Source organism: Meles meles, chromosome 5 (assembly GCF_922984935.1).
Source record: "Meles meles chromosome 5, mMelMel3.1 paternal haplotype, whole genome shotgun sequence".
Classification (NCBI taxonomy): Eukaryota; Metazoa; Chordata; class Mammalia; order Carnivora; family Mustelidae; genus Meles; species Meles meles.
This window is the reverse complement of record NC_060070.1, coordinates 7,790,755-7,803,290: the sequence shown is the minus strand read 5'-3', so window position 1 is coordinate 7,803,290 and position 12,536 is coordinate 7,790,755. Positions and strand designations below refer to the sequence as shown.

The following is a 12,536-nucleotide window of genomic DNA, read 5'->3' as shown; positions in this document are numbered from 1 at the left end:
AGAGAGAAGATTCCTTCAGGGACCTCTGACTTAAGGTCAGTGAAGGACTTTTTTGTTTGTTTGTTTTATTTAAAGATTTTATTTATTAGAGAGAGAGAGAGAGAGAAAGGGAGTAACAGACTCCTCGCTGAGCAGAGAGCCTGATCCAGGGCTGGATGGCAGGACTCTGAGATCAGGACCTGAGCTGAAGGAAGATGCTCAACCGACTGAGCACCCGAGGTGCCCCCAGTGAAGGACTTTCCCAAAACAACTTCTCATTGGTTCAAATTGGGTCTCATGCCCAGTCACTGGCACAGAGGGTAGAATTGCCCTTCGGCAATGAGGTCTCCCCTACAATTGGAAACAGAATCAGCTCCCCTGAGAATGGGAATTGATGGGGGGAGGTGCAATGAGGGTTCTATTAAGAACGAGAAAGGGAGAATGACACAGAGCCAACAACAAAAAAGGTACACTAGGGTCTCACTTAAATCTGTTGCTTTAAAGGTGAGCTATAGTTCTTCTTGTTAGGAAGAGGACTTTCAGTTTAAATTTTAATTTTAAGAGAATGTTTACAGCAAAAAGGAAGAAAGTAAAACCCACCATAATCCTACTGCCCTGTGAGAACTATTAATGATACAAGCATATTTTTCAACATTAAAATAAATATTATACTCTGCCTCCTGCAGGCACAGGAGAGCATAATGGTTAGTCACAGGCAGACTTCGGTGTCCACCTCCTGGTTCATCTACTTACTGTCTGTGGGTCCTCAGTGGGCAAGCTACTTATCTTCCCTGTGCCTCAACTTCTTCCTCTCTGTGATGGATATAAGAATATCATTTATAAGTTCCAACGGCACTAACCTTCTAGTTCAGAAGCCAGCGATCTACAGCCTGCGGGCCAGACCTGGCTTGCTGCCCGTTTTTGTAAACAGAGTTTTATTGGAATCCGGCCATAGTCATGCATTTGTGTATCCATCTGTGGCTGCTTTCACACTGTGCTGGCAAAGTTTAGGAGCTCCAACAGAGACTCTATCGCCCACAAAACCAAAAGTACCTATAATCTGGTCCTTTGCAAAAAAAAAGTGTGCTGACCTCTGGGTCAGAACAGTAGACCTCTGTTGTCTTGTCAAAATCTATCATGTCATAATTCTGTGGCTGTGTAGTAACTGAACCAGCCTGGAGATCTGATCAAGGCAAAGTCACATCGGCAGAGATACCACAAAAGCAAGAGGTGCTCAGTTGTTTTATCAGGTAGAGAGTTAAGAACTGCGAGTGACTGAAAAAATCTACAAAAGTGCTGAAATGTCAAGTTATCTTCCTGAACTGACCAGAGATCTTGAAAAACATGATACATGATCTCCTTTAACTCTGGGGTGTTGACACTGGGACGTGAATGAAAGCGAATTTGTACAGTCTTATCTAGTCGATAGAAGTCATAGCTGTGGAGAGAAGATAAGAAGACTGAAGAAGGAATGAAAGAGAAACCATAACAAATCGTGGCAAATGTTGCTTTAGTAAAGAAAAGATCGTCACCTTCTGTGTTCTCTGGGGAGCAGTGGTACAGATGTGTGGATGGGTAGAGTGACCCATCCCGGGACTCCCTAGAGAAAAGGGAATAGTCTGAAGGAGCACAGTCAAGCTGACCCAAGTCTAAGCGTGGAAGACCCATAAGTGAGTGAAAAGAAAAGACTCATTGGAAAAAAGTGAAATATCCATGGACGACAGCTGCCCCCGCAGTCTGGGTAGTTTTGATCTTGAATTTAAAGATCCTCAAGCTCTAGATTTTAGTCAAATCCAACTTTTCCATAAAATTATGTTTTTTGGTTTTTTTTTTTTAAGATTTTATTTATTTATTTGACAGAGAGAGAGATCACAAGTAGGCAGAGAGGCAGGCAGAGAGAGAGGAGGAAGCAGGCTCCCCGCGGAGCAGAGAGCCTGATGCGGGGCTCGATCCCAGGACCCTGAGATCATGACCTGAGCCGAAGGCAGAGGCTTAATCCACTGAGCCACCCAGGCGCCCCATCCATAAAATTATGTTTTAACTGAAGGTTAGCTTTTTGACCAAATGTGTAACATCCTTCCTTGAAAATGGAGTGACCATCAGCTACACAGAAGTTTTCTAAAAAAGCCTCGAGTACATTCAACAGCAATATGAGCATTGAGAATAAAGGATCCCTATCAACTGCCTGATTCCAGATCCCAGCTCAACCACCTTCCCGTTAATCCTTCAAGTCCTGAGCCTTGTTTTTCTTGTTTATAAAACAGGATTGATAACTTTGGAGGATTTTGAGAGAACCAAATGAAATAATCCATGTAAGGTAGTTAGCCCAGAATCCAAAAAGTATTACATGCTCTTGAGAAATGAACCATTTTTAAAAAAAGATTTTATTTATTTATTTGAGAGAGAGAGAGAACGAGTCAGGGGGAGGGGCAGAGGGAGAAGCAAAGTCCCCACTGAGCAGGGAGCCCGATGTGGGGTTCGATGTGGGGACTCTGGGATCATGATCTGAGCAGAAGGCAGACACGTAACTGACTGAGCCACCCAGGCAGAAGTGAACTATTTTAACGTGAACAAGATAGGAGAGTAATTGTGGAAAACATTTTGATAACCAACCATATAATGATACATTGTCGTAATACCGTAAGTTCTTTCATTTTTGGTATTTCTGCCTGATTTTTGGAGCGGCAAAGGTCTTAAAAATTCTTAGAATTTAGAAGAGTAGATTGGGGAACATTTTCATAAGCATTGTATTCATTTAGAGTACAGGTCAACTTGCTGCTGAAACAGAGACCCCAAAAATATAATGACCAAAAAACAAAGAAAGAAAGGAAGGAAGAAAAGAAAGAGAAAGAAAGAAAGAAAAAGGAAGGAGGGAGGGAGGGAGGGAGGGAGGGAAGGAAGGAAGGAAGGAAGGAAGGAAAAGAAAGAAAGAAAGAGAAAGAAAGAAAGAGGAAGGAGGGAGGGAGGGAAGGAAGGCAGGAAGAAAAGTGTCTTTCTCTTGAAATGCTCACCCAGAGGTAAGCAGCCCAGCGCTAGAAGGCAGCGCTGGTCCCTGAGTACCTCCAGGACCCAGGTTCCAGTTATCTTGTTTCCACAACTGCCACCTGCAACAGGTTGTCAAGGAAAAGCTCATTCACCAGCATCTCCGTCCATCCCTTAGGAGAGGGAAGGCAGTGAATAAAGAGCAAAGCCATTTCTTTTTAAAGGATTGGATCTGGAACTTGCGTACATGGCTTCTGTTCCCACCTCATTACTGAGAGCTTAATCAAAGGGCCACCCGTAGTTGAAAGAGAGGCTAGAAAATGTGACTTTGGCGAGGTATCCGTGTGCCAAACTGAAATTCGGTGGATTCTTTTATCAAAAGGGAGAAAGAATGGAAAGAATAGAGCCAATTAGCAGTGTCCCGCAGGCATTGTCGTGGAAACTAGTTTTGTGTCACTGACTCTAAGACCCTACTGACTGTAAGACCCATCCCATCATTTTATGTACCACTAAGTAAGAAAAACCATGCTCTGAAACATATTATTTAACGTGTTGTTTTCTTTTCAGCTCAGTTGTAGGACACATCCCAATTTAGGAAAGGTTAAAATGTGAATTTCTTCTATCCCAAGACATAGAAGAAATTCTGGTATTGGAAGAAAAGGTGATCCAAAGTCACTGATTTTGCAGTGTTCTTTTGCTTGTGACCGTCCCTGGAGCAAGCAGACAAGAGATACCAAGCTTTGTTTGACGCACCCAGTGTCGGGCTTAGCCTCAGTGACTGACAAAGTACCTGCTTTTTGGCTTTGTTTCCCTTATAGTGCCTTATAAATCGTAGGCAACAGCAATATTTGTTTCATGCAATGAAAGAAAAGACCAGCTTCTTGGATGGCCAAATAGAGATGAGCTGAATTTTCCAGGATCGAAAAGACACTTGATTCAAATAAATAAAACAAACTGACACCTTTGGGGCCTTGCTTGCTCTTGAGTTTAAGATAATCTGATTTAACATCAGGTTGATAATTTAATAAAGAAACACTCATTTGGATCCCAGCTGCTTATGCCATTTTTACATTTATTTTCTCCAGTTTAATAAACGCACACATGTGTTGTACTTTATTATTTTTTTAATTTCTTTTCAGCGTAACAGTATTCATTGTTTTTGCACCACACCCAGTGCTCCATGCAATACATGCCCTCCCTATTACCCACCACCTGGTTCCCCCAACCTCCCACCCCTCGCCCCTTCAAGACCCTCGGGTTGTTTTTCAGAGTCCATAGTCTCTCATGGTTCACCTCCCCTTCCTATTTCCCTCAACTCCCTTCTCCTCTCCATCTCCCCATGTCCTCCATGTTATTTGTTATGCTCCACAAACAAAGAGGCAACCCACGGAATGGGAGAAGATATTTGCAAATGACAGTACAGACGAAAGGTTGAAATCCAGGATCTATAAAGAACTCCTCAAACTCAACACACACAAAACAGATAATCATGTCAAAAAATGGGCAGAAGATATGAACAGACACTTCTCCAATGAAGACATACAAATGGCTATCAGACACATGAAAAAATGTTCATCATCACTAGCCATCAGAGAGATTCAAATTAAAACCACATTGAGATACCACTTGACACCAGTTAGAATGGCCAAAATTAGCAAGACAGGAAACAACATGTGTTGGAGAGGATGTGGAGAAAGGGGAACCTTCTTACACCGTTGGTGGGAATGCAAGTTGGTGCAGCCACTTTGGAGAACAGTGTGGAGATTCTTCAAGAAATTAAAAATGGAGCTTCCCTATGACCCTGCAATTGCACTGCTGGGCATTTACCCCAAAGATACAGATGTAGTGAAAAGAAGGGCCACCTGTACCCCAGTGTCTATAGCAGCAATGGCCATGGCTGTGGCCAAACTGTGGAAAAAACCAAGATGCCCTTCAACAGACGAATGGATAAGGAAGATGTGGTCCATATACACGATGGAGTATTATGCCTCCATCAGAAAGGATGAATACCCAACTTTTGTAGCAACATGGACGGGACTGGAAGAGATGATGCTGACTGAAATAAGTCTAGCAGAGAGAGTCAATTATCATATGGTTTCACTTATTTGTGGAGCATAACAAATAACATGTGTTGTACTTTAAAACACACCTTCTGTCCCTGGTGAGTCCAAGCAGATTAGCAGACAGGACCCCTGGTCCTTGCCTCAGAACAGCCTCTCCTGCAGCAACCACATCTTTGTGAATCTGACCTTTTATGATGGCGAGGGAATTAAACTCTCCATTTCAAGACATAGTCGTGAAAGACCCTGGTCGATTCGGTCAGATCATTTGACTTGGTGGCTTTGAATCTGGTCAATGAAAATCTATAATATGCAGGTGTGTCTTGCTGTATTTGCTACTGAAATCTGCTTCTCTTATATAGATCACTGTTACAGATGAGGAGGTTAGTAACCCATCCTTTTTAGATCTGGTGAGGACTCCCCAAATGAGGAAGTGCACACTTATTCTTATGTTTGCTTGGTAAGTCTGACTTGTGATGGGCTCAAAAGCTTGTATCGAATTTACAATGCACCCCTTCCTTTGGAGCAGGCTGAAGTTATGCCTTACTTGGTCTCCGTTGTTTTTCACTGTTGCTCCAGGTTCACAAGCGCGGTGGTGTATCAGGGACTTGTCATGCGCCTGGGAATTATAGGAGGCAACCTCTATATCGACTTTTTCATCTCGGGAGTTGTGGAGTTGCCCGCGGCCCTCCTGATCTTACTGACCATTGAGCGTTTTGGACGACGCCTTCCCTTCGCGGGAAGCAACATAGTGGCGGGGGTGGCCTGCCTTGTCACTGCATTCTTACCCGAAGGTAATAGTCCCCCAAGTCTGTCGGACACTCAAGACCTTGAAATAGTCCTAACTCAAAATAATCAAGAATGGGGAGCTTCTTGTCCTTCAAAAATGTACCATCCTCAAAATCCTGGTACTGGTCAACCTATAGTGATGTCACCCGATTTTCTTCTTAAGGGGTGTAATGACTCTGCATGTAGTGATTGGTTCTACAGATTTTTCGTTTTCTCCACTTTAGGTTCATTTATGGATGGAATAGCTGTCATGCAGAGTCTAGCTTATAGCGATGTAGGTTATTACTGATCACTTTTATTCGACTGGCTCGCATGCACTCCTTGACCGCGGTTACCGTCTTTCCTGATTACCTGTGGTATCGCTGGCCCCGTGCAAAATACCAGGGTTACAAAAGGAAGAAAGAAAGACACCTGTTGACTCCAGAAGGTTCATAACCTAATAAGGAGTATGGATACTCCATTTTTAAAAATTTGCTTTTCTTCCAAGTTCTTCTAACAAAATTCTAGTTAGTTAATATACAGTGTAATATTAGTTTGAGATGTAGAATTTTGTGATCTATCACTTACATAGGACACCCAGTGCTCATCACAAATGCCCTCCTTAATGCCCATCACCCATCTAGCCCATCCCCTCACTCCCCTCCCCTCCAGCAACCCTCAGTTTGTTCTCTATAGTTAAGTGTCTGTTTCTAGTTTTGCCTCTTTCCCCCCTCACCACGTTCAACTGTTATGTTTCTTAAATTCTACATATGAGTGATATCATACGGTATTTGTCTTTCTCTGACTGACTGATTCCACTTAGCATTATACTCCCTAGCTCCAGCTACACCACTGCAAATGGCAAGATTTTATTCTTTCATTCTTTTATATGGCTGAGTAGTATTCCACTACACACACACACACCCCCACACCCCCACACCTCACATCTTCTTTATCCATTTACCAGTCGATGGACATATGGATATCTGGGCCCTTTCCATAACTTGGCTTTTGTTGATAATGCTGCTATAAACATTGATATAGATATTTTAATGCTTTCACAACTCCCTGTGATAAATGAAATAAAAGAATTAGTCGTAGGTAAACCTTGCCATTAGGGGTAGGGCGTGCTGATTCGTTGCATGAGCGAAAACCTGCACAGAAATTTTCACTCCTCAGAAACTGAACTGCTAATAGCCTACTGTTATCTAGAAGCCTTACCTATAACAAAAGGGTCGAGAACGCATGTTTTGTATGTCATATGCATTATATATTGTATTCTCACGATGAAGTTAGGGAAAAGAAAATGTTACCAAGAAAATCACAAGGAAGAGAAAAATACTGTTGTGTACTGTGAATACTGTCTGCACGTAGGTGGACCCACGCAGTTTAAACCTGTCGTTCTGGAGCCAACCGTACCAGATTCACAAAAATAAAGCTCTCTGAAGGTTCTACATGATTAAAAAAAAAATAAGTACAAGGAGTCTTATGCATGGAGTGGTCAGGAAAAACTACCCAGAGGCGAGAACTAGGCATGTGTGAAAGAGGAAGAGAGAGGTACTGGACAGGGGGGCCTGGCTGGCTCAGTCAAAAGAGTGTGTGACTCTTAATCTTGGGGTCATGAGTTCGAGCCCCACTTTGGGTGTAGAGATTACTAAAAATAAATAAATAAACAAACTTTATAAAAGAAAAAAGAAATCCCCTTGACAGAAAGGAAGGGTAGGAGAGATTTTTTTTTTCACAGCAGAGCACAGCTCTCAGAAGTATGAGCCATTTTGAGCGATCTGGGACCACACATTCTCTGTTACCGCTCAAGTATCCAAAAAAGGGGGCTGAAAGATCGCCTGCCACCAGTGCTGACTGGCCTCACGGGCCATGCCAGGAGCTTGGGCACGGCCCTGCGAGCTTCCTCATAGTCGCATCGGGTTGGCTGGTAGCAGTAAGGAGGGAGGGATGCTGAGAGCAGGAATCAGTGTCATGGCCGTTGGCCTAGGTGAGAGGATGATTTCATGGATGTGTCAGAGGTCAGGGTTGCTCAATGACCATAGCGTGCTGCAGAGGGGGCAGTGACCCCAGATGCATGGGTCATGCAACCCGCATCATCTCTGCCCCAGGACACAGCGGATCCTGGATGGGGAAGCCCTGCCAAGTCCCAGGGAATGTGCGAATCAGAGCAAGTTCATTATTTCCAGGTGCCGTGCATGCGAGGGGGAGGTTCCTGAGAGGGCGGGTTCTCTGGGAGTCCTTGTGCCGGCCCCAGAGAGGCTGTCTTTTCTTAGGAGACTCATCTGAGGATCAAGAAAGAAGGCATAATATTGTGGAAGTGAAAACAGGCATTTACAGATGAGTTTATTAATTATATGATGGTTTATGAAGTCCCCAAACCCTACTTGAATAAAATTACAAAAATGTCCATCTTCAGACCAGAAAATTTAAAAAAGATGTAAAGTCTTCAGTCTTACTGATTTGGTCGATGATTAACAGAACTGATTATTTATACCAATCTCATTTTCCTCGAGTATACTAGTTTCTTAGGACTACAGTAACCAAGTACCACGCCTGTTGTTGAAACAACAGACATATATTCTCTCACAGTCCCAGAGCCTGGAGGTCTGAAATCCCAGTGTGGGCAGCCAGTCTCTCTCTGAAGGCTCATCCTTCCTAACTTCTGGGGGCTGCTGGTAACCCCCCAGGCATTCTTCAACATTATCTCAATGTCTGCCCCCATCTTCATAGGACCCTCTCTTCTCTGCATCTTAACTATCACATCTGCGAAGACCCGTTTAGAAATACACTCACATTCTGGGTTCTAGGTGGACATGCACTTTGGGGAACACTATTCAACCCACTACATTGGGGAACACTATTCAACCCACTACATTGAGTTAAAACATTTTTCTAAGAGTTGGAGAATCTGTGTTACACCTATTGGTCAATGCATGTCTGTTCAGTATCTATGAATGGCCACCACTAAACTACGAGTAGGAACAGAGCAGTGAGCAAGATAGACATAACTTCTGCCCTTGGCGATAGTGTTCAATTTAAGCAGAAGGGGGACAAATGGAGGATGCTGGAGACTACACTGTTGTTTCCATTTTACTTTAACATTGTATCATTTGGGGTTGAATATCCTACCAGGAGGTCTTCTGTTCTCACAGGGCACATGGAGTAAGAAGTATTTGTTGCACATGAAATTAGGGAATGGGCTAAGGACTTATGAGTGGAGAAAGGTTAAGGATTTATGGATGGCCCATCATTTCATGATATAATGTTCCCCTGGAAGATTCTGTCTCGACTCAGACCGATTGGGGTGATTTTGACGTGCACAGCATTCTACATGATCCCAGAGAGCATTCTAGACCATATGTCCGCACCAACGTTGGAGTAACTAGATGAATGGGAATCAGGCGATTTTGTAGAGAACACTTTCCTATATGGAAAAACGTAAGGCAAAGAACAGACTTCTCCGTGTGATCTGATCAGTTTTATTTTGAAGATACAATTTCCTGATTTCGGCTTTTGAATTGTTCTCAGCAATCCTGAAAAATAATTATTATGCTCTTATTCTGGACACAGATTATTTGTGCATTCCCAGATTCGGCTGCTTGGATAGTCATGTGTCAGTCGTGATGGCAAGAATAAATTCACATCCCTAATGCTCCTTGTGAGTAACCACGGTTTAAGGGCAGTTCTCATTCCTTTGGCAACCCTTCTCCTGAAGGGAGCTTTTGGACTTGGTTACTCGGGCTGATGAATTAACATTAGAAAGACTTTTCCTCCCAGTCAGTCTTGACGTCAGGAACAGGAGGATGGCCCACGCTGAGAATGCTGATTAGCCTTTTAGCTTTAAAATTATTGAAAACAATTTAACTGGCTTCCCCTCCACTAAGCACAACTTTTTATGGCCTGAAGAATGGGATTCTGGAAAAAGAAAGCCTTTCTGGCTGTACGTTCACTTAAACCTCACTGCTTTTGACCCACATTTTTGAACTCTGATTAAAGTCAGAAAACTAGAAGGTTTTCTTTGTCTACAGTGGTCTGGCCTGAGTCTTTCATTTGTTTGGGATGGCTACAGACCTAACCGCCCGGTTAAGTACCCCTTTTGAAACAAAAAGGCTGCCTTTTGCTTTTATTTCTCTCTTAAGTGAAAAGCCAGCCAATGTACCTTAATTTACACATCTCTAGTACAAATTTTCACTACATTTTATTTCAGAACTCAAAGCAGATGGTGTATTCAGAGGAGACATCAAATCGCGTTTCTTTAAAATCCTGTATCCTGCTTTTCAAAACTTGAGGTCTTATTCCCAGTAATCTCCAATCTCTTGACCAAACCCCTATTCAGAGGGACCGTCTTTCTCTGTGTTCCGGGGGCTCCGTGGAGAGGGTGCCAGCCCCAGTCCTCATCTGTAAATTGTCTTGTGTTCCTCTGTCGTCGCTAGAAAGGTGTCTACCGCTGCTCCAAGGTGAAGGCAGCTTATCACTGGGATGATCAGAAGTTTCTGTTTGCACTTCCTAACAAACTGCTTTGTTTCACTCTCCGGGCCTCTGGTTCTTGTGTGTTATTACACATTTCACCCAGATCTCTAGCTCAGTGTGGGTAGACAGTGGCCTCTGCTGCTCAGGAGTCGAGAGGCTCTCAGAGTCCAGCCCACGCGGAAGAGAAACCAGGGCTCCTCCCGGGTCTCCACTGACAGCGTTTTCTGAACATTGTACTCACTTGACTGGGCATTTACCTGTATTCACTGAGCTAATCACATGTTTTATGTGCACACGTGCGTGTTTTCATTTGGTTTCTGGGGTTTTGTTTGGTTCTTTCCAGCAAACAGTTCCAGCCTCCGTCGTAAACTTAAACTGTCCTTGAAATTGTCAGCGGAACTCCCTTACAGAGTTGTCTTGATTCAGTAGGGGAAAAAAAACAAGCCTAAAACTTAAGAACTTAACCTGGATAATCAAGCTCTTTCCACAGTAGCAGGCGACATTCTTTGCAGCCGGAGAGCAGCGAAAGGTTGCCCGGTCAGGCTGGGACCCAGGGAATCTGGGCAAGAGCTCTCACGCTCCGTTCCCTGGCACCTGGCCCTGCACCACCTGCTCATTGAAGCCTGGGGTGGAATGCATTTCCTCGTCCCCCTCCCTGGCCTTCGTGAAAAGGCAAAGCCTAAATAAACACATGTTTACAACCGTTCCGTGCCCGAGCAGATGGCAGCCCGGCACATGGCAAGGCGGATACTCCTCGGCCCCTGATGGAGCGGCTGATAGGGAGCGGCTGCAGATGCTGTGATCCGGGGAAAGGTCAAGTCCGTCAGGACGTCCGCAGCCAGTGTGCAAGCAAAACGCAATGTTGTAGTCGTAAGCTGGAGCCTCCCAGCAATGATCTTAAACTCTCTTTTTCTGTGCTTGCCCTCCTAGGCAATGTAGTGTTTAGTGAGTTTTCCGTTTTTTTTCTTTGTTGACTCTGCTGCAGAGAATGCCCTTGGGTCTACCGATCTTGATTCTCTTCTGTCCTCCTCTGCATTCATGCCTATGTGTCCACGAAAAAAAAAAAATCATTTTTCATGAAGGGGCAATAATTCTTCTCGGAGATAAGAGAGCCGTGCAGCGCTGAGGGAGCATGAGTATGAGTGTAAAAGGGAAAGGTTTCCTTTGCAAAGATGCAAGTCAGAACATCCTTAGCTCCGCTTTGGAGAACAGACTCGTGCCTGTTTGCGAGGTCATACGTTCTCACACCCGTGTCCACTGAAGAAGGAGGGCGTGAACTCCATAACTCTTGAGAGATTTAGAGCCCTGACTTTGTAGGGCAAAAATGGTTTGCTCCTTCTTCCTTTAAACCTTGAAAGAAAGAAAATATTTAATGGGGAACATTTGGCTTTTTCCACTAGTTACTGTGGAGAAAAGGAGAATTTCCTCATATAACCAATGCAGCCCTCAAACAGTACATTTTTAAATGAAGGAACCAACTAATTTTTAAGAAGCCATCTCCTCCGGGTGATTTCTTGGGGGAAGTAGCAAGATGGGGAACATACACTCTAGTGATAACACAAGGTGTAGGTGTCCCCTTCCAAAGGTTCTGGTCCTCAAAGCCTTGGCTAGCCTTCAGAAACCAACAGCAGCTTCATGTCCAGCTTTCTCCTGGTCTGGCAGGAACAGCTATGCTGTGTGCTGTCACTAGGGACGGGAACGGAGAGAGGACAGATGGGTACCAGGCTGTGGTAATGGTTCTCAAGGCCTAAGTGAAGACCACCTTCCAGACAGACAGGCCCTCTAGGAAAGCAGTGCCTGGAACACTGTTTTCAGTCTAGTGGCCGCTCAAGAAATGGTTCTTGAATCATATTCCCATCATTTAACTCTGCTCAGAAAGGCGACTAGTACACTAAATATTAGCTATCAACCTGGTGGTTGCTGCTGTTAAAATTTGGCTATGATAGGGCACCTGGGTGGCTCAGTCATTAAGCCTTGGGTTCAGGTCATGATCTCAGGGTCTTGGGACTGAGCCCCAGGTTGAGCTCCCTACTCAGTGGGGAGTCTGCTCCTCCTCTCCTCTTCCCCAACTTGTGTCCTCTCTCAGATAAATAAATAAAATCTTTAAAAAAAAGTAATTCCCGGGCGCCTGGGTGGCTCAGTGGGTTAAAGCCTCTGCCTTTGGCTCAGGTCATGATCCCAGGGTCCTGGGATCGAGCCCCACATCGGGCTCTCTGCTCCGCAGGGAGCCTGCTTCCTCCTCTCTCTCTGCCTACCTCTCTGCCTAGTTGT

The 12,536-nt window shown here is 44.2% G+C and overlaps 1 protein-coding gene across 4 annotated transcripts in view; it reads left to right on the top strand.

Annotated features, from left to right (window-relative positions):
* The window catches only part of SLC22A3 (solute carrier family 22 member 3), a 93,383-nt gene that overhangs the window by 71,805 nt on the left and 9,042 nt on the right, over window positions 1–12,536 (top strand). For all 4 annotated transcript variants that reach the window (XM_046005471.1, XM_046005467.1, XM_046005469.1 and 1 more), the window contains exons 6-7: window positions 5,384–5,481; window positions 5,601–5,815. In XM_046005471.1, coding sequence (XP_045861427.1) covers window positions 5,384–5,481; window positions 5,601–5,815 — 313 coding nt within the window. The remainder of the gene's footprint in view (window positions 1–5,383; window positions 5,482–5,600; window positions 5,816–12,536) is intronic.